The sequence below is a fragment of the Chiloscyllium punctatum genome, chromosome 14, assembly GCF_047496795.1.
Source record: "Chiloscyllium punctatum isolate Juve2018m chromosome 14, sChiPun1.3, whole genome shotgun sequence".
Taxonomy (NCBI): domain Eukaryota; kingdom Metazoa; phylum Chordata; class Chondrichthyes; order Orectolobiformes; family Hemiscylliidae; genus Chiloscyllium; species Chiloscyllium punctatum.
The window spans coordinates 8838331-8859611 of NC_092752.1; the positions used below are offsets into that span (position 1 = coordinate 8838331).

Genomic DNA, 21281 nt, shown 5'->3' on the forward strand with positions numbered 1-21281 from the left:
GAAATTGTGGAAATTGGGATTTTGGAATTATGACTTCCCCTACTGGTTTACTTCATCACATGTCTGAGTCTTGTCGGTTCATTCATTGAGATTGATTATTTGGCAAGTGAACCACTCCAGTTTTATTTTAGATTAGGTTACTTACAGTGTGGAAACAGGCCCTTCGGCCGAACAAGTCTACACCGACCCACCGAAGTGCAACCCACCCAGACCCATTCCCCTAGATTTACCCCTTCACCTAACACCATGGGCAATTTAGCATGGCCAATTCACCTAACCTGCACATTTTTGGACTGTGGGAGGAAACCAGAGGACCCGGAGGAAACCCACGCAGACACGGGGAGAATGTGCAAACTCCACACACATTGGAGTTGAACCCAGGTCTCTGGTGCTGTGAGGCAGCAGTGCTAACCACTGTGCCACCGTGCCGCCCATTTTATCAGGGACTACCCGAATGGCAGAAGGAGAATTAGTTGGGTCATCACATCAAGAGCTCCAGAAATTCTAAGGAAGATGTTTTTATTTTCTATTCAGAGTAGAAGAGGATTTTAGGTAAGCTTCATTAAAAATCTTTTTGTAAATAATGTTCACATCGAATAAAATGGCTAAAATATGAAAAAGGTTGCTTGAAGCAAAATGGATTACTTACAATGCAATCTTATTGTGCCCGGACTATGACATATTTTATAGAAATAGATACCTTAGTGGTTACAAGTGCGCTTTTGTAAAATGATTACCCACAGCAACAAACAGCTAGCTTGTTAAGTGAACCTTTAACGGAGTAAAGCATCTGCCTGACAGGAATGTCATGAGGCAATAATTAAAGAGTGATAAGAGAGGAGACAATCAGGCAGGTCACTTGTCAAAGAGATAGCCTTTGAGCAGCAACTTAAGCAGCAGAGGACAGTGCAGAATTGATGAGGTTTGGATAAGTTAACCTTTATGGAGGGTGAGAAAGGAGAAAAAAAAATGTTGGAAGAGTATTGCAGCTGAGTGTGGAAATCAGCAGACCATGAATATGCCAGAGGCATCATTATGTGATAACAAAATTGGGCACATTTGTGCCCTTATCCTGAGAATTATAATGCCTTTCATGGGGGCCTGCAGAACTTACACACCATAGGTACCAAAAAGATTATCCCAATTTGTCTTAGAAGTTGCTCAATATGGATGACAATTAAAATTGTGTTTGTATAAATCTTGCATTCTAAGGTTTGAATTGTCCTCACTGGTCAGAGTCTGTGCTGCCAAACTAACTGCACATCCTGATGTGAGGGAACAGTAGGGGGTAGTTCACTCCACTATAACAATCTAACCTTTCTTCCGTTTAACATTGGCAGGTAGATGTCTTACCGAGTGAATACTGTCAGTTAAAATATTCACTGGAGACTCAAATTGCTACCATTATTCCTCTGTGCTGAAGATTAATTGGAATTACTGCAGCTCATAAAGTATTGGATCTGTGGCATCTAATTAACTATCCTGCAGCTTAAACATTCCTTTGAAAATAAAGTGTATGTTATAATTTTTTTTTTCCGTGATGGAGGTAACTGATATCACAGTCTCTAATTAGAATCACATCATTTATTACAGTTTTAGAGTTTGATAGTAAATAATGTGATTCTAATTAAATTTCATTTCCATGACCTTTTAATAGCATCCTTTTTTATTTCCAAGACAACCTGTAGCAGCTCTGTTTTTTTTTCAAAACAGTAGGATTTTTCATAATCCATGTTTGGAAAGCTGATGTATGACTATTTGTCAGTTACATGAAGCAATCACATTTCATTTTGAGAATAATTGCTCTTTCAAAATAAATTGAATATCAAAACAATTTAAATTGGAGGTTGATCAGGTAAAGTGGGGAAAAGCACAGGCCATGGGTTTTCTTGACAAAATACAACTTGTGTTACGAGGTAATCAGTGACAACTTTTAAGCCTTATGCCTCAAGTTAATCGCAATCTATTTGAATTCATGAAGGTAACAATTTTTAAAATTGTTTTTTTTGCAAAATATATACCAAGGAAATCGATAATTTCTAGGATTACTGATACATTAAGCTGAAAATCAGATGTTCCATGTTAAAGATGTTCTAGGGCTGCATGGCGGCTCAGTGGTTAGCACTGCTGCCTCACAACACCAGAGACCCGGGTTCAAATCCCCCCTCAGGCAACTGTCTGTGTGGAGTTTGCACATTCTCCCTGTGTCTGCGTGGGTTTCCTCCAAATGTTCCGGTTTCCTCCCACAGTCCAAAGATGTGCGGGTCAGGTGAATTGGCCACGCTAAATGGCCCATTTTAGTCAGAGAGGGGTGGGTTGCTCTTCGGAGGGTCGGTATGAACTTGTTGGGCCAAAGGCCTGTTTCCACACTATAGGGAATCTAATGTGAAAATGTAATAGCTCTCTGGTTGGGAATCTCAATTGGATGAAACATTATGTACTCTTGGGCAGCAGTAATCAAACCCGTGACCACTTCCATTTAAAAGGATGAGGGCAGAAGATGCATAGGGACACCATTACCTTCAAGTTCCTCTCCAAACATCTCTTTATCGTGATTTAGAAACATTTCACCATTCCATCAGCGTCACTGGGTCAAAATTCTGGAACTTCTTCCCTAATGACACTGTAAGTCCACTGACAGCAAAGGGACTGTGGCAGTTCAGAAAGTTAGCTCACCATTCATTGGGTAACAACTGCTGGCCCAGCCAATGATGCCACTTCCAGTGATTGAATTAACAACAAGTCAAAAGAGTTGAAAAAAAGAGACACCCACCAGGGTTCAAGTCAAATTGATACATTTATCTCTCCATTGCTATCAGTCCAACATTCCTTTCTGCATTTTCTTGACTGGTTTAGCTCTAGAGTGGCTTACTGATACTTTCTGGTGCCTCATTATCTATTCTAGGCTTCTCTTTGTCATGCTAAAGGTATATCTTATTGCTAGTAATATGTCACCCTTGACTAGTCCTAAGGGTTCTCAGTACCTTCCAAATTTCAGTCTCAATTTCCATTGCTCCACCAGCTCTCCACCTCTTCCTTTTCATGTAGATCCCACAACACCCATCCCTTTGATCCAATGTTGGATTTCCAATCTCAGTATCTCTTTGTGTGGCCAATGCTAGATTTTGCTGGGGATATGTTGTTATATTTGAAGAAGGTTGTTGTTGTTACAGGTTAACTAACAGATTTTTGGAGAGTGAAAAGAATTCGAGGCTGTTTTAGAAGTGGAGAGAATTGTTTCAGCGTGACACCTTTAAAGTTTAAATTTCATGCATTTAACATGGGATTTTATTTGTTCATTCATTTTGAATTACAAAAGCCATCTCAATGCATGCCAGATGTGCAGTCCACACTCTCATATGATTGTCATTTGACAATTTAGTCACACATTATAGCTCAATATAACCATTATAATTCATCCATGGAATAAAATAATAGGAATGATCTCAGAATAAATGCGCTTTGAGTGGAAAGTCTCACCCATGGGAGAGCGTTTGTGGAAATTGCAAGTTCGATATCAATTTCTGTTTAAAAACATGGGAAATTATAATTTAATAGAGGTTTCCTGATCTTTGCTTTTGGAGGGTGAGGGTCTCACCTGGGAGAATAATTTCATTTATCCTGCCTTCCTTTACAATCTGTCATTATACACTTAATTATAAGTCAATCTGATTATAGATGTACATAGAACATAGAACATTACAGCACAGTACATGCCCTTTGGCCCTCAATGTTGCGCCAACCAGTCATACCAATCTGAAGCCCATCTAACCTATACTATTCCGTGTACATCCATATGCTTGTCCAATGACAACTTAAATGCACTTAAAGTTGGCGAATCTACTACCGTTGCAGGCAAAGCATTCCATACCCTTACTACTCTCTGAGTAAAGAAACTACCTCTGACATCTGTCCTATATCTATCACCCCTCAATTTAAAGCTATGCCCCCTCGTGCTCATCGTCACTATTCTTGGAAAAAGGCTCTCCCTGTCCACCCTATTTAACCCTCTGACTATCTTATATGTCTCAATTAAGTCACCTTTCAACTTTCTTCTCTCCAACGAAAATAGCCTCAAGTCCCTCAGCCTTTGCTTGTAAGATCTCCCCTCCATACCAGGCAACATCCTAGTAAATCTCCTCTGCACCCTTTCCAAAGCTTCCTCATCCTTCTTATAATGTGGTGACCAGAACTGTACACAATATTCCAAGTGCAGCTGCACTAGAGTTTTGTACAGCTATAGCATAACCTCATGGTTCCAGAACTCGATCCCTCTATTAATAAAAGCTAAAACACTGTATGCCTTCTTAACAACCCTGTCAACCTGGGTGGCAACTTTCAAGGATCTGTGTACCTGGACACCGAGATCTCTCTGCTCATCTACACTACCAAGAATCTTACCATTAGCCCAGTACTTTGCATTCTGGTTACTCCGACCAAAGTGAATCACCTCACACTTGTCCGCATTAAACTCCATTTGCCACCTCTCAGCCCAGCTCTGTAGATGTGGCTGTGTCTAGTTATTTATGATTCTTGTAGGCTATGAATGCATCTGGACTACATGCTTTTTTAAACAAACCAAAACAGAAATTGCAGGAGAAACTCAGCAGGTCTGTCAGTATCTGCGGAGAGAGAGCAGAATTAAAATTTTGCGTCCTGTGACCCTTCTTTGGAACTGATAGCAGCCGGGAAGAGGTGGTATTTATGCTGATGATGGAGTGGGAAGAGGTAGTGTGAGTGTCTAGGTGGGGATAGATAACCGACGAAGGAATTGTGGATTCCAGGCCACCAAACTAGTTGGCTGTACTGAAAGTAATCCACTTCATGACAAGACCTAGAATGCGGGGGTGAATAATGACCACAGAAGGGGGTGTCTATGCTGTTAAAATTGTTAAACTCAATGTTGAGTCCTGATGGTGGCGAGGTCCCCAAGCAGAAGGTAAGGTGGTGCTCCTCCAGCTTCCATTGAAGCTCCCAGGAGCACTGCAGCAGCCTGTGATAGAAATGTTGGTGTGGGCACAAATTGCTGCATTGAAGTCGTAGGCAACTGTATTTGTGAACGTGTGCAATTGTGTCTGTGTGTGCAAGACACAGACACACACATATTTGATGTTTCAGATAACAAAACAGCACAGTAACAATGAAAACATCACACATAGTAACAGAATATCTTAGCACCAAGATGTTTAATTTTAGAATGTGTTATGTCTGGTGAATTGAAATAATCCTACCTCCATGTTATTCTTGTAGGGGTCATTGGGATCGCACAGTGATGGAGAGATTCTGTGCTTCCCATGTATACAGCTGTGAGTGGTGTTTAAGGACAAGGGAAAGGTTTGCCGAATGATTGTCAGCCTTCCGATTGACCGCCTCACCAACTCCTGGACATCGCCATCACTTAACTCCTGGGAAATTGCAAAAATAGCTTTGTAAAAAGTGTTTCGATGAAGCCATTATTTCTTTCACTTTTTTTTGCATTATAAAAATCACACTCCTCCACCATTATTGTATTAAATCACCAGCTGGGAGTTGGTTAATGGAACTGTAGACCATTCAGCAGCTTTAACACAAAAACGGGTAGATAAAGTAACCATAGATTATAAGGTAGCACAGGTTTGATCCCATGCAGCAAAACTGCATTCTTTCTGCTCAATAGCCATACTTACAATTTGTAAGCTAGCATCTGAGTGACGCATCCGCTTGATAGAAACCTTTAGCCCACACTCTGGGGAACAGAGTTTACATTTCATTTGATCCTTACAGCACTTAAGCTGGGAGTACTTAAGGCTGACACTGGCTGCTGAACAGAAAACATTTCACTCTCCAATACGTCCATCATTCAGGGATTGACAATGCTGATGCTCGGCAAGCAACAAGTAACAAAAGCAAACAAAAACATCCCCGGCAGAATTATCATGCGATTTCTTTTCTCAAGCAAAACTCATTTTCAATTATTCCAACAAAACAGTTGAGTGATTAAAAAAAAAGAACAAAACACAGACAGACAATGCCATTCTTTTTATTAAAGTAAAGAGTTGTCATCTTCTCATCAAACTAGCACCTATGTGCCTGTGGAAAATTAAATCCAACAATCTCCAAACTGTAAAATGATGCACTGCCATTGTTGCCAGTCAGTTTGGAGTGAGCTGAACGTGTCGTTTTCAAGCATTGCTCCTTCTACCTTTCCTCCCCAGCTTGACCTTGCAGCTTGACTTGTGTTCAAATAACTGTTCCCCCTATTTCACACCTTGCCTGATGCAATGAACTTGATTATGAGGGAATGCCAGGAGCCAGAGAAAGTGGTGCAAGACAGATTGGAGAAACACATTCTGCTTAGGGAGGAATAGGAGAGTGCGAAGGGTTATTAGCTTACCTGACCTCTATGTCAGTGGGTTTGTATCAGCCCAGTTTTAAATTTGATGATACTGAGTTGCAGTCACATTGGTGAAGAATGGAATCCAGGCTGAGATTAATGAAATATTCCCTAATCTCTAAATGTTACCATTGCTCACCAATTTCAAAAGTGGCAAAATCTATGAGCAAGAACTTGGCTTGGAATTGACATTGATGACACAGAAAGACAGGCAAGTATGTGGAATCAGATGCCCACACAGCTTGATTGACCTCAATGGAGCAAAACAAATGAGACAGAATGTATACTGTGCCGCTAACTTGCTGTTGAGAAAGTGAGGACTACAGTAGGGTTGAAATCAACCAGGAGAAAGTGAGGACTGCAGATGCTGGAGATCAGAGTCGAGAGTGTATTGCTGGACAAGCACAGCAGGTCAGGCAGCATTCAAGGAGCAGGAGAATCGACATTTTGGGCATAAGTCCTTCACCAGGAAACTTGCTATCACCAGTTGAGTGTTACTGTCCAAGTTCCTGCTTGAACTGAACATAAGTAAGTTTTCAGGATGGCACGGTGGCTCAGTGGTTAGCACTGCAGCCTCATAGCACTAGGATCCCAGGTTCGATTCCAGCCTCTGGTGACTCTCTGTGTGGAGTTTGCACATTTTCCCCGTGTCTGTGTGGGTTTCCTCGGGGTGCTCCTGTTTCCTCCCACAGGCCAAAGATGTGCAGGTTAGGTGAATTGACCGTGCTACATTGTCCATAGTGCGAGGTGCATTGGTCAGAGGAAAATGTGTCTGGGTGGGTTACTCTTCAGTGGATCGGTGTGGACTGGTTGGGCCGAAGGGCTTGTTTTCACACAGTAGGGAATCTAATCTAATCAAACTGTTTTAATAAGACTACTAACTTATTTATCTAAATCAGCTTAACGTAACCAGTATTTCAGAGAGTGGAGGATGGAATTTAGCCCTAGAAGGTACAGGGAAAATTTCAAACTGACAAATGAAATCTCCAGCATGAAGTCAACTTGTGATCCATAAACCTTGGGAGTTCCAGTGTGCAAAATTCAAGCATCTGAGTTCTATTCTATTACAGGGATCTGGGGAATGAGCAAATGAATGGGACCAATTGGATAATTCTGCAAAAGAGGTGGCAATAGTTCGGAGGGGCCAAATGGTCTCCTTCTATACTGCTGATTCCATATATTGTCTACATTTTGCTTAATTAGTCCTGTATTTTAAAGGGAGGGGTATTATATAATGGCATAGATCCCAGACCAGACAAGCCTATACCTTTGAGATGATGACATGAAATCACGACATGTGACATTCTAGTGTAAAGGTAACTGCTTCACCTGCTATCACTTCCTGTCAGTGTAGACGGGTATCTGACTCAAGAGGAAGACAGAATTTGTATTTCGAGTTCAAGTTCCACTTGTGCAAGAGATGTGTTTGATTGCTTTATTGTCATGTGTACCGAGGTACAGTGAAAAGCTTTGTTTATGAGCAGTACAGACAGATCATTGTAAGCAAGGATGTCAGATGAAAAAGACTTAAACAGAGGCACACAGGTTACATTGCACAAGGTGTGCACTATGTGAGATCAATGTTGGCAAGATCAGCATTATTTGAGGCTGGAGTCCATTCATCTGTCTAATAATGGCAGGGAAGAAGCTGTTCCTGAACCTGTTGGTGCGTGTGCTCAGGCATCTCTATCTTCTGCCTGACAGAAGAGGTCATAGGACACCATCTCTACACAATTTGATAGGAAAATATTCTATATTATGTGGACTAACATATATAAAACATATATAAAAGGGCACCAGCTGAGATATTTTGGCTGAGCCTATTATAAAGGTTGGAAAAGTTGCATCTGAGAGCAATACAGGTGTTAATAATTGCATACGGAGACTCAGGCATGGGAATGTGGTTTAATCTAGAGGCCTGACGTATATGCTTTTGGCCTTCAAAGGCAAAATGCTTAAACGCTTGGAGACTTGCAGACTGTAATCATGCTATGTAATATTAAGGGTTGATGCATTTGCATCCAATACCTGTCTGCAGCTTTCAAGAAGATTGAAATAACCTATTCATTAGTAAAGTCTCCTCACACAGCAGGATACCAGCTCAGAAACCAAAATAGGAATTGTTGGAAAAGCTCAGCATGCTGCCAGACCTGCTGAGTGTTACCAGCAATTTCGGCTTTTGTTCCTGATTTACAGCATCCGCAGTGCTTTCGGTTTTCAATGATACAAACTCAGTTTGTAATATGTTGAATGAATCAGTGCTTTACAAAGTGCAGCTCTTACCTAAGAGATTTATAGCAAAGAGTGTTGCATTAATTAATTTCAATTATACATAAGGCCCTATATTTTCACAAAATGAAGCAGTTTCTGCTACTTTTTCACCCAACACTGCGTGTGCCTTGTTGAGATTCAATGTAAAATAGCCAAAATTGTCTCTCGCAATAATTAACATACTTGAAATCTAATTAGTTCTGGAGAGAGATTTTTTTTCTACTGCGGTTGTTAAAGTGGAGAGTTGAAAGGATTTATTTTGCATTTGTTGTCTCCACACTCACCCCCTGAGGCAGCTGTGCTTTGGCCACATCTGGAGAATGTGCACGCGGGTTCTGTCTGGACATGTCACAACTGTCCTTGGAAGGAGTGCATTGCAGTTCACCAGGATAATAGCAGGGCTCTGAGGCTTGGATTACAGGAAGTGCTCAAAGAAAGTACATTTTTATCCTCTGAAATATACATGTTAAGGGGCGAGGCTCTTACAACTTGTAAGGGGTTGTTAAGACCGAGAAAAGCATTTTCCGCTTGTGAAGGAGCTTGAGCAAAAGAAGAGAAAAGAAAGAAAAACCGGCATTTACATTGCATTTTTTCACGACCACTGAGCAGAGAATCGAAATATTTTAACTGTTGGCATGGAGGGCATTGAGCAACTAAACCAGCCTCAGTAAACTCCCACAAGCAGCAATGTGATGATTGGCTCTTTGAAGGTGGGCTTGTTGCTTTAAGTGATTGGTGAATTTAAGAATGGGGATTGTGAAATGCAGCACCTGGCCTGCCGACCTCCTTCAGACTCTCTCCTATCTTGTGGAAGGCTCTGGAGGTGTCAAGTGGACTGCCTGACTTCAGGTTCATCTAAGGCCTTAAATGGTTAACCCATCGCTGCGTTCATACCCAATTGCTACCTCACCTATGGTAGAGGCTAAGCCCAGGGCATGTGGTGCAGCCTGGCAACTTTCATGGGGCAGGTTCCTGTTGAGAAAATAAGGGGACCTCCTTTGAGGACTCACTGTGTTTATCGGAGGCGCCGCTCCCCCACCATATTGCCCCAGTTTAAACCCCCTTCCCCAATTCCCTTTATTTCCTGGGGATACCTTGGTCTCTTCTTCAGTCTGGCTTGAGCTGGCTCCTTTTCCTCAAGTTTTAGGCTGTAGTCACTCAAACATGGGCCTGCAGAGCTAACAGGCAACCTGAGTGCACTGCAGCTTTCTAACGTAGGGCTCTCTCCACCCCAATGTGGGAAGGGGTCTCACCCTGAGACTATTATCATGCTGGTGAATGTAAAATGGCTGCAGGGAAGCCATCTTTCTCGTGAGTCAGCTTCCAAGCAACATTCTGTTGAGGGGAGCAGCGAAAGTGATGCACCTAACGTTCAGTCTGTTATATTGAGCAGAAAATCAGCTTTTTGTGACGTGGGATGGAAGGGCAAATATTGGGCTGGACATCAGGGATAACTCCCTTGTTTTTATTCTAAAGTCCTGTCATGGGATCTTTTATATCTCCAATTTCAGGCAGACAGAGCCTTGTTTAAAACATCCAATCTAAAGCATTCCAGCTAAGACAGAGCAGCAATCCTTTAACATTGTGCTGGAATATCAGCCTTGGGTTTTGAGTGGGACTTGAACTCAGTCCCCTGTCACTCAGAAACAAAAATGCCAGCAACTGCATCAAAGTGGACCATGACTGTGTATGGAACGAGCTCCCAGAGGAAGTGGTGGAGGCTGGTACAATTACAATATTTAAAAGACATCTGGATGCGTACATGAATAGGAAGGGTTTAGAGGGATATGGGCTAAGTGCTGTTAAATGGGATTAGATAAATTTAGGCTATCTGGTCGGCATGGGCGAGTTGGACCGAAGGGCCTGTTTCTATGCTATACATCTCTATGACGCTATGAGCCATAAATGCAATGTCAGATCCATGTATTTTGGCTGAGAACGTAGGAAACTACAAAGGTGGTGGGAATGTGGAACTGTCCCCTACAAAAAAAAATTCTACTAGTCAAGGTATTGAGTGATATGTAGTCAGGGACGGTGGATGGAGTGAGGCTGCAGATGATCTCAGTGAAAGAATGGAGAGACTGAGCAACCTCCTCCTGTCCTTAGGGTCAGCTGTCTCTAGCCCAACCCTTTCCTTGGAAGAGAAGTATTCACCTCAGGGTTTGCAACCCTTCAGGGTTTGTCTTGGAGTCTCCTGGAACTCATGACCATTGGAGATTGCAGCATATGTTATGTTTTGAAAGTTTCATAAATCTGTGCAGAAACAGATGTGACTTAAACATCAAGCTTATGAATGTGAATGTGTGTGCATGTGTGGATCTCTGTGTATAGTCTATGTGTATGTGCATCAGTGCGTGTATTGTGTGTGTTATGTGTGTAGTCTGTGTGTTGTGTGTGTAATGTGCATGTTGTGTATGGTGTGTATTGTGTGTATTGTGTGTGTGTGTGTAGTGTGTGCTTTGTGTGTAGTGGCTATATGTATGTGCATTGTGTGTGTTGTATGTGTGTGTACATGGGTTTTGCGCATGTGTGTGTTTGTGTGTGTGCGTGCGGGTCAGCTTGGAGATGTGAAGGTAGACAAGGGGAATTGGTGCTTCAGTTTATGGAGAAAGTCCCTGAGGTCACAGAGGACAGGGTGGGACAGAGGAATGGCCTGATTGTGGATAAAGCACCTGGACAAGATGGATTATACCCCAGAGTTCTAAGGGAGATAGCTCAAGAGGTAGTGGAGGCATTAGTCGTGATCATTCAGGAATTGTTCAAATCAGCGAGGGTCCCAGAGGACTGGAAAATCGCTAACGTAACACCCCTGCTTAAAAAGGGAATAAGACAAAAGACGGAAAATTACAGACTAACTAGCCTAACCTCGGTTGTGGGTATGATCCTGGAATCCATTGTGAAGCTTGAGATTTCTGAATTCTGGAAGTGTATGGTAAAATAGGGCAAAGTCAGCTTGGTTTCATCAAGGGGAGGTCATGTTTGACAAATGTATTAGAATTCTCGGAGGAAGTAACGGACAGGTTAGATCAAAGAGAACCAATGGATATTATCTACCTGGACTTCAAGACTTTGACAAGGTGCCACACATGAGGCCACTGAGTATGATGGGGGCCCATGGTGTTAGAGGCAAGATGCTAGCATGGATAGAAGCTTGGCTGTCTGGCAGAAAGCAGAGAGTGGGGATGAAAGGGTCCTTCTCAGGATGGCAGCTGGTGACAAGTGGTGTTCTGCAAGGCTCAGTGTTGGGACCACAACTTTTCACTTCACAGATTAACGATTGAGGTGAAGGAACTGAGGGCACTCTGGCTAAGTTTGCAGATGATGCAAAGCATTGAGGAGGTAGGGAGGCTGCAGAAGGATTTGGATAGGTTAGGAGAGTGGGCAAAGAAGAGCAGATGGAGTACAATGTGGGAAAGTGTCAGGTCATGCACTTTGGTAGGAAGGATAGAAGCATGGATTATTTTCTATATGGGGAGAAAATATCAGAAGTCTGAAGTATAAAGAGACGTGGGAGTTCTAGTCTGGGATTCTCTCAAGGCAAACTTGTAGGTTGAGTCAGTAGTTAGGAAGGCAAATGCAATGATGGCATTTATTTTGAGAGGATTTGCATATAAAAGCAGGGATGTACTTCTGAGACTTTATAAGCCTCTGCTCAGGCCACATTTGGAGTATTATGTGCAGTGTTGGGCTCCATATCTCAGGAAAGATGTACTGGCCTTGGAGTGTGTTCAGAAGAGGTTCATGAGAATGGTCCCAGGAATGAAAGGCTTAACACAGGAGGAACATTTGAGGACTCTGGGTTTATACTTGATGGAGTTTAGAAGGATGAGGGGAGATCTAATTGAAACACACAGAATATTGAGTGGCCTGGACAGAGTGGATGTTGGGAAGACGTTTCCATTGGTAGGAGAGACTAGGACCCAACGGCACAGCCTTAGAGTAAAGGGAAGACCTTTTAGAATGGAGATAAGGAAAAACTTCTTCAGCCAGAGAGTGGGGAATCTATTGAATTCACTGCCACAGAAGGCAGTGGAGGCCAGGGCATTGAGTATATTTAAGACTGAGATAGATAGGTTCTTGAGTATCAAGGGGATCAAGGGTTATGGACAGAAAACAGGAAAATGAGGTTGAGAAAGTTATCAGCCATGAATGAATGGTAGAGCAGATTTAATAGGCTGAATGGCCTAATATTTGCTCCAATGTCTTATTGTTATGGAATGACATCTTTTTTCTCCAGCACTGCCAGACTACTCCATGCCTCCAGACCTTGCCAGCCTGATCTGAAGTCACTACCCAGAAAGATGAGGTCTTCACATTTCAGAGGAACACCCAGCAGTGCAGGAAGAAGTACTTTCTGGTGAGAGGGAGAGAAAGAAGAATACTTTCTAAGAGCATACCGGTCGCATTGGTGTACATTGTAAATTCATTGTAAATTCATTGTAAATATGTTCTCATGTTGGTCAATATATATGTTCAGTTCTGACTATCATGTGTATGTGAGAGTCCCTGTTCAGCTGCAAATGCAACTTTAAATGTATTGAAGCCACTTACCCATCTCTCTAGATGAGATTCCATGGACCAAGGTATGTTCTTGCACTACGAGCAAGCAATAGTGAATTGCAGATGTTTGAGATCTTGACAAACAATTCCCATCTTTCTAGGTTCACAGACATTGAAGTGGTTTCATGGGTATCAATGGGGTTCAGGTGCAAGAAATGGTCAGCAGTATAATTTTGACCCCGAGGTTTGAATTTATGGCCCAAAGATCATGAGTCAGGATTCTTCAACAACCATCCACCTATTGCATTCAGTGTGAACATTTCGCTTAAATGGCTTGTTGAGGGACATGTCTGAAGTGACCGACATTAGGCCTGCTTTTTTAGCCACAATGTGAGTGCTACTTCTTCACAGGCAGGTCTTGTTTTCATCAATAAGATGGGATCTAAATAACGTCTCACATTCAAATCTTGTTTTCATTGTGTAGACCATGAGGACAGTGATACTGCGCACTATTGATCCATACCTTCACTTCATACTCACCATCACATGATGGACTTGTGCAGAATTGTTTACAGGGAACTTGACATTCAGCATGGTTTTATATTTGAAAATACTGCAGAGTTTGAATGTGTACTGTCATCCATGCAGGTCAGGATCACTAGGAATCCCTTCTTCCCATGTCCTTTTGGTGAGCAGTGTCTGAACATTTGCACTGTACGTATCGAAACCCACAGATATTCGGTCCATGTTGCTGATGGACTGAATGGGTACTTGCTCGTTGCTGCTTTGTGACAATGAATTGTAGGAATCTGATCGTTTTGGCACTGAGTGTTTTTTGTAGCCTCTGAGTGAGCTTGGCATTCTACCACAACATGGAACAGCTTCCTTCCATGATCAACTACACCAGCGAGCTGTTGGTGTGAAATCTTTGCTGGACTCAGGATTTGATTGGGTGCCTTGAATGTACATATATACACATTGCATTTCTGACCACATTTTGACAATTTCTGAGGCCCCATTCTGGTACATGCTTTACAAGATCAGTCCAATGGCTGATCCCTGTTCTGATGGTGTGTTTCCTCTTCGACACCTTCTTCAGGGTGACTTCCTCCTCCTTGAATTCTTGCACTAGTTTTTCAAGAACAATAAATTCCCTCACTGCAGCACAGGCGTTTGACAGGTTCACAGAATGTTATTTTGAAAGCAGCTTTGCAATTCAGTCTTTCTGACAGAGATTCCAATTCAGCTCCTCGCTCGTGCTCTTTGACCAGGCTACAGTTTTGTGCCATCATGTCTTAAACTCCTGCACAATTTCTTATTACACAATCCATTTCATGTACTCACTCCCACACATTGACTTACAGCAACAAGCTGTATTGAATGTGCATTGCTGGGTTGAAAAATTGAGGTTGAGCTTAGCTGAAAAACGGGGAAGCGAATTGTCCACCAAAAATATGCAAAAGTGCAACTTTTGATAACAAGGAAAGAGAGATGTTTTATTCGCAGGGTCAATGAATGTTGTAAAGCCCAGGATCATAATCACAGGGACATTAAAAGTGAGTTTTGAAAACAACAAATGTTAGAGATCACATCCATGGATGCTGCCTGACCCGCTGTGACCTCCAGCATTTACTCTTTTCAGGACAGATTCCATCATCTGTGGTAAGTTGCCCCTTTAAAGTGAGTTCCAGTTTGTTTCGTCAAAAAATGTTTGTTGACCATTTCTAAAAGTACCGGAGATGGTGAAAAATGGTTTCTTGACTGATGGTGAAGATTAATCCATTCAGGTAACTCTGTCTCCACTGACTAATTGATGAGATAGGAGAGTGAAAGTGTAAAAGGGACTGTTTAGGTTTTCTGATAATCACATGTGGAGTATATAAGTGGACAAAATTAAAAATCACACAATATCAGGTTATAGTCCAACAAGTTTATTTGCACTTGCTTTTGGAGCATTGCTCCTTCATCAGGTAGCTGTGGAGTAGGACCATAAGACCTCGATTTTATAGCGAAAGACCTGATGAAGGAGCAGTGCTCCAAAAGCCAGTGCTTCCAAATAAACCTGTTGGACTATAACCTGGTATTGTGTAATTTTTAACTTTATCCATCCCAGTCCAACAGTGGCACCTCCACATCATACCTAGAGTGAGAAGACATGGATAATATAACCAAGTATGTTCGTTTCCAATGTGGAATGTCAACTATATGAATGCTGTTGGGTAGAGATATGGATAAGTAAATGTATAAACCTTTGGTTGGAAATATTTAGCTGTCAAGATAGTTGATTAGAAGATTTTTATCTGTAAAATAGCATAAACCATGTATTTTCCAGAAAAGATTCAGTTATGTGCCATCCTTAATACAGGCAATTCTCATGCATGCATGAATCAATGTTTAAAAAAAGAAATCTAGTCTCACCTGGACTAAAGTGGGAATCAAGGTTTGAAATTACCCTTTCAGATAGTGAGATGGTTGAGCTAAGTGCCCAAAGACTGTTGTGATGATGGTGGAGGATGTGGCGGAAGGCCGTGAGATGAAACGTTTAGGAATATGACTGACCAGAATAGATAGCCACTTCCTTTCATTTGCAGGAAGCCTTTGCATTTAGACATCCCAGGTTATTGTGTTGGCTGAATGTGGTTGAATTGATCAATGCAAGGAAATCAAATTAATGGGAGGCAAAGAACACCTTGGAATTGGGATGCTGAGGAAAACAAATTTATTGTTTAAGTAATGCGTGATGATGGGAATTATTATCACTGCATTCCACAGTCATCTCCATTGGTTTGCTGGGAATGTGCAGTAACATGAGGAAATTCCTGGCCTGTAGCTAAAATGGAGTTGGGTGCAAGTCAGTCACCAATCAACACATTCCTCATCACTGATGCACAGTGGCGGCAGTGTGTTCCATCTACAGGATGTTCTGCAGAAACTTGCTAATGTTCCTTCAACAACATCTAAACCTGTGAAATCTGTCAGCTAGAAGGGCAAGGGCAGCAGATGCATGGAGACATCACCATCTGCAAGTTCTCTTCCAAGCCAAATGCTATCCTTTCTTAGAACATCACTGTTCCTTCATTAGTGCTGGGTCAGAATTCTGGAACTCCCTCTCTAACAGCACTCTGGCTGCATAGAGACCACATAAGTTACAGTGGTTCAAGCAGAAACACTGGCACAGTGGCTCAGTGGTTAGCACTGCTGCCTCACAGCGCCAGGGACCCAGGTTCGATTCCAGCCTCAGGCAACTGTCTGTGTGGAGTTTGCACATTTTCCCCGTGTCTGTGTGGATTTCCTTTGATTGCTCCAATTTCCTCCCACAGTCTAAAGATATGCAGGTTAGGTGGATTGGCCATGGGAAATGCAGGGTTTCAAAGATTGGAGGGGGGCAAGGGGGGGGGAGGGATCTGGGTGGGATGCTTTTCAGATGGTCTGTGTTGACCAAATGGCCTGCTTCCACATTGTAGGATTCTATAAATAAAGCTCACCCCATCCAGCACAGTTCAGGATGGGCAATAAATGCTGGCCTAACCAATATCTCCAGATTCCAGGAATGAATTTGAAGAAGTTACTGAGATAAATGAACCCTGAATGCTCTTGAATCAGCTAGGACTGTGAATTTGCGGCCCCATTGTCTGGTAATCCACATACCTGATTATATGCATTGTGCTTATTTGAAGTAATGAATTGAAGAAGTCCCTCGTTGTTAATTACCTATGTCAGTCCGCATAAAAAAGCAAATCATGGAACTTTTACACGGTTGAGATAGAAAGGTTAAGTTATCTTTAATCTGCCTCTTAGGAAGGTTCATTGGTTTTGGGAGAAATGCAACATGCTTCACCAGAACATCCCCAGGGCACGATGTGTTAAATTATGAGGAGGCATTACATTAACCAGATTTGTATCCCTTGGAACATAGAGGGGTAAATTGTAATTTCAAGAGATTTTTTTGGATTTTAAAAGGGCAGTTAAGGGATGTATAGTTATGACGAGTTGGTAGTTAGTTTACAGATCAACCTTGATGTCATTGAGTGGTAGAACAGAACAGAGGGGCTTAATAGCCAAATTCTGATTTATATTGTTATGAGAACGATGCAGACCAGGATTCAATGATAAAGATTAAAAGGCAGATACACATTCTAGATTTCTCAGATTACCACAGGGTACTTAACAAAGTCTTCCCTTTGAAGTCTGAGTGGATAGTGAAGGTTTAAGGATCTCAATCATCCAGAATTATCGTGGACTATCCGTGGTGGAAAATTAATCTTTTGCCACTTTTAAAAGCACCAGTCAAAGAAAACACATGAAGATATTAGAAAGTCTTTCTTTTCAAGTTTTCTTTCAATACTTCTCTTCATTATTTCTGAATAAAAAAAGACCTTTGGAGATTGAGGGAAGAGGTTAGGGAAGAAATTAGGCACTTGTCTGAGTAAGGCGGTTGTACTTGAAATGTCGGTGGTCAAACCTCCAGGAAAATGTCATACCTATTGTAAGTACCTTAGGTGGGTTAGCTGTATATGGGATGCAAAAGGAATGAGACTAACATTCAAAGCAGTTTCCCATCTGTACTTTGTTACAGTAATTGCCACTTTCAGTAACCAACAGAAAGTTAATGGGGATATCCATAGATATTGTAACATTGTCAGAAAATGTAATCTGAACTTTTTCTGTCAGTAGTGTCTGGTAAGAATACAGTTAGCAGTGGTATGCTAAAAATTCCTGCCAGTCTCTGTGTTCTGAAAATAATCAATTTGGCAGGAATAATTTTTATTAGCACAAATGTCAACAACTAAGTTTCACCTTTTTAAAATAAAATGCTTCATTTTTAGTTATGTTCCCCGAGTGCAGGAGTGCCACATTCCCATCCCACAGATAGGTGTCCTGTACCTGAACCAGCAGTCGGAGAGATATGGACACAAGCTGCACAGTGTTGGCTCATTGAAGGACACTGCCCCAGGCACACATAGAAGCCCCGAGCGTGGAATAGCCGACATGGAGAAACCGTGTTGGAGGAGGGTGGGGGTAGGTGGGGTAGGGGGAGAATATTGGTGATAACTTGACCAACCACTTGGCACAGCTGGCAGACTGAACCATTGACTAGCCTAACTATTTTTAACCAAGTGGAGGCATTCGTTACAGTGCACGGTAACACATTGCATTGCTCTTGATGGGTTACAGTGGTGAAACCGGAATTAGGAGGAAGAAATTCACATTGGAAGTCTGCAGAATTGGTTCCACAGCTCTTTTCAATTTTCTCAGGCTATAAAGTGGAATAGTTAATTAGAGATTGTCAAGCCTTCTATATTCACCTTAATATCACATTTATTCTTAATAATAGTTGACCACTTAATAATAGTTGACCTCATCGTCAGGCAGCTGTGTGGTAAACCTGGCTCCTTATAGACCATGTATGTTTGCTTTTTAATAGCTGAGTGCTGATCAAAAAAAAATGGCAGTGCCTCTTCAAAACAAGAAGTGACTCACCCCGAACAGACAAAGTGCTTTCTAATGACAGGTTCCAGACGACGAGAAGTTTTGCCAAGGAACCAAAGTGTGAATGAAGCTGTGTATCACTGCTGCGACATATTCATCGGGCTAACAAAAGCAGGGCCTGTATTCCAAACAAGGGACCCACCAGCAGACCCTCCCAGGTGGTAGGGTGGACTAGGGACACTCAGCATGCTGCTGCAACCAGTCACCTCACCCAAGGAGTATATGATATACTCCCAACCCCCCCAGTCTCTTTGTATCTGCCAGATTCCATGCTGTCCCTTTAACTTTGCATCAGATAACATGCATTGTTAGTAAGCAATGGAGGCCCAGGGCTCCTCACATATTCATAGCTTTTGCACTGCTGGGATAAAAAAGGTAATTATAATATCTATTGCTACTTGGCAAAACTCCGGTCGAATTTTGCTTCATTCCCCCCACACATGAACAATTACCTCATTTATGAAGATCCAGTGACAGTCAAAAGCCACTAGATTGGAGTCAACGACCTGTGAAGTGGAAAGGATCAGTCTGTCACTCATACAGTCATTCCATAGAAATGCCATTTGATACATGCGGACCGAGCTGGAAGGCCCACTGTGGTGCCTCAGTGTTTTATTTCCATAACAACACTCGGAAATTTTCGCCCGTCTTCCATTCAAAATGTTTATCTTCTTAAAAAAAAGAGCCCTTTATAAATTGGCTCTGTGAAAATACAGTCTTCAGTATTTTGCTGTTTTTATTTCATCTTGATCTTTGACAGTTCATTTTTATTTTAAAACACTACTGAAGGCATTCCAACTCAAAAGCCAGCTGACTTACTGTAAGAGCTGAACGGAGGGCACTTTTATTTAGACTTCATTGAAAATTGAAGAAAAAGAAACTGTTTAAATAGCCCTACTTCCAAAAATCACAGCAGAAATACTATGTGTGACATGTTTGGCTAAACATTCTTCTCCTCTGTTGTAACAGTGCGCTCTTCAAAGGGATTCTAACCCTGAGAAATTCCTTCTCTCAAGTTCCCATTTGTGAAATCATTTCATTGGATTGAAAATCATGACCAATGGGCTATGGAAATACTCATGCATTTCAGCAACAACTTGCATTTATATAGCACTATTTGGATTGCAAAACATCCCAAGAATGTAAAGCACAAGCAGGCCATTTGGTCCCATTGCTCTGTATGCTGTTCACATTACACACAAACCTCGTCCCATTCTATTTCCCCTGTGCTGTCTCCCCTGGGGTTCCTTTACCTTCTCCTCTACTTATCCCTCATCCTGCCTTTTCTAAATAGCAGAAAGCACATCACTTTTCCCAAACCTCTCCAACTCTGAAGTTGAAATGGAGTTGAAATGTGAACCATTTTTCTCTCTCTGCAGGTGATGCCAGACCTGCTGAGTTTTTCCAGCACTTTCTACTTTTAATTCCCATTCTATTTTTACTTCACATCACCCAATCTCAAAATTGTTATGGTGCAGAAAAACACCATTTGGCCAATCATGTACGTGCCAGCACTTTCAGCATTTTGGCTCCTGCCCTTTCCCCGTAACACTGCATGTTGTTTCCATGAAATAATTGTCTTGTGCCGTCTTGAATGCCTTCACCACACTTCCAGGCACATTTCAACTGCACTACCAACCTCTTGTTTATTATAAGCGGAATACTGCGGCTGCTGGAAATCTGAAACAAAAGCAGAAAGTGCTGGAGAAACTCAGCAGGTCTGGCAGCATCTGCATTGGGAGAAAAATGCTGATTTTTGAGTTGAAAAGAAACGTTCTGATCTTGAAAAACATTATTGTTCTTTTACCTCCTTTATAGAAATGGAGAGTTGGTGGCCATTTATATCAGCTGTGGCCTCACAAGAACCTGACAGCTCTACATCCGATAAGCCAGTCCAGTGAAAAGTATCATGCTGCACAATGTACATGGTGCATCCCTAAGTGAGCCATACAAGAGGACACTTATTTATTTCATTTGAATATTGCCTTTATACTGAGGAAATGAGCTTTCTGCTACACGAATACCAGACTAGAAAGAGAAGCTCCAGTTTCTGTGAAAGATGCTTTGTTCTTTGGCACTCTCAGACTATTAATAAAATGCATTGTTACTCTCAATATTTGCTTGTCAGCATCAGATTACATTCTAATCTTAGTTTATGTGTTTAGCTTCATGCAATAATGAATGTATTCAATGTTTAGTTGAGTGAGCTTTCCTCACTGTTGCCTTAAATTGATCATGAACTTTAAAAAGGCAGATTAAACTTTGCCCCAGTTTTGACACTGAGCTACTAGAGAGTCAGAGAGGTCCACGGCACAGAAAATGGCCTTTCAGCCCATCAAGATAAATTGAGCTTGTTGTTAGAATTTGAAAGCCTCACTCAAGCTGACAGTTCTAAGTGAATGTAGAATGTGAACGAATGCTCACCATTTTAACAGAGTCTAAGGTCAGAAACATTGTTTTATAGTTTTCCTTAAAATCTTTGCTTAACAAAAATTTATCTACTTCAGATTTAAAGTTAACAATGGATCCAGCATCCATTGTCATTTGTAGATGAGAGTTCCAAAAGTCTCCCACCCTTTGTGTATAGAAATGCTTCTGAACATCTCTCCTGAATTGTCTGGCCCTAATTCTCAGAATCCCCAACCAG

At 41.7% G+C, this 21281-nt stretch overlaps 1 protein-coding gene and 1 long non-coding RNA gene across 3 annotated transcripts in view; one reads left to right on the forward strand and one right to left on the reverse strand.

The window, feature by feature from the left end:
- The window catches only part of grid2 (glutamate receptor, ionotropic, delta 2), a 978162-nt gene that overhangs the window by 266641 nt on the left and 690240 nt on the right, over positions 1-21281 (reverse strand). Inside the window, exons 5-6 of one of the 2 annotated variants that reach the window (XM_072583857.1) lie at positions 19087-19140; positions 5232-5405 (exon numbers count right to left, since the gene is read on the reverse strand). In XM_072583857.1, the coding sequence (XP_072439958.1) occupies positions 5232-5405; positions 19087-19140 (228 nt within the window). The remainder of the gene's footprint in view (positions 1-5231; positions 5406-19086; positions 19141-21281) is intronic. The other variant, XM_072583858.1, reaches the window with a different exon arrangement.
- Positions 9149-20703, forward strand: LOC140485587 (uncharacterized). Its single transcript, XR_011962390.1, has 3 exons — positions 9149-9354; positions 12882-13001; positions 20453-20703. It is a non-coding gene; the product is annotated as an uncharacterized lncRNA (long non-coding RNA).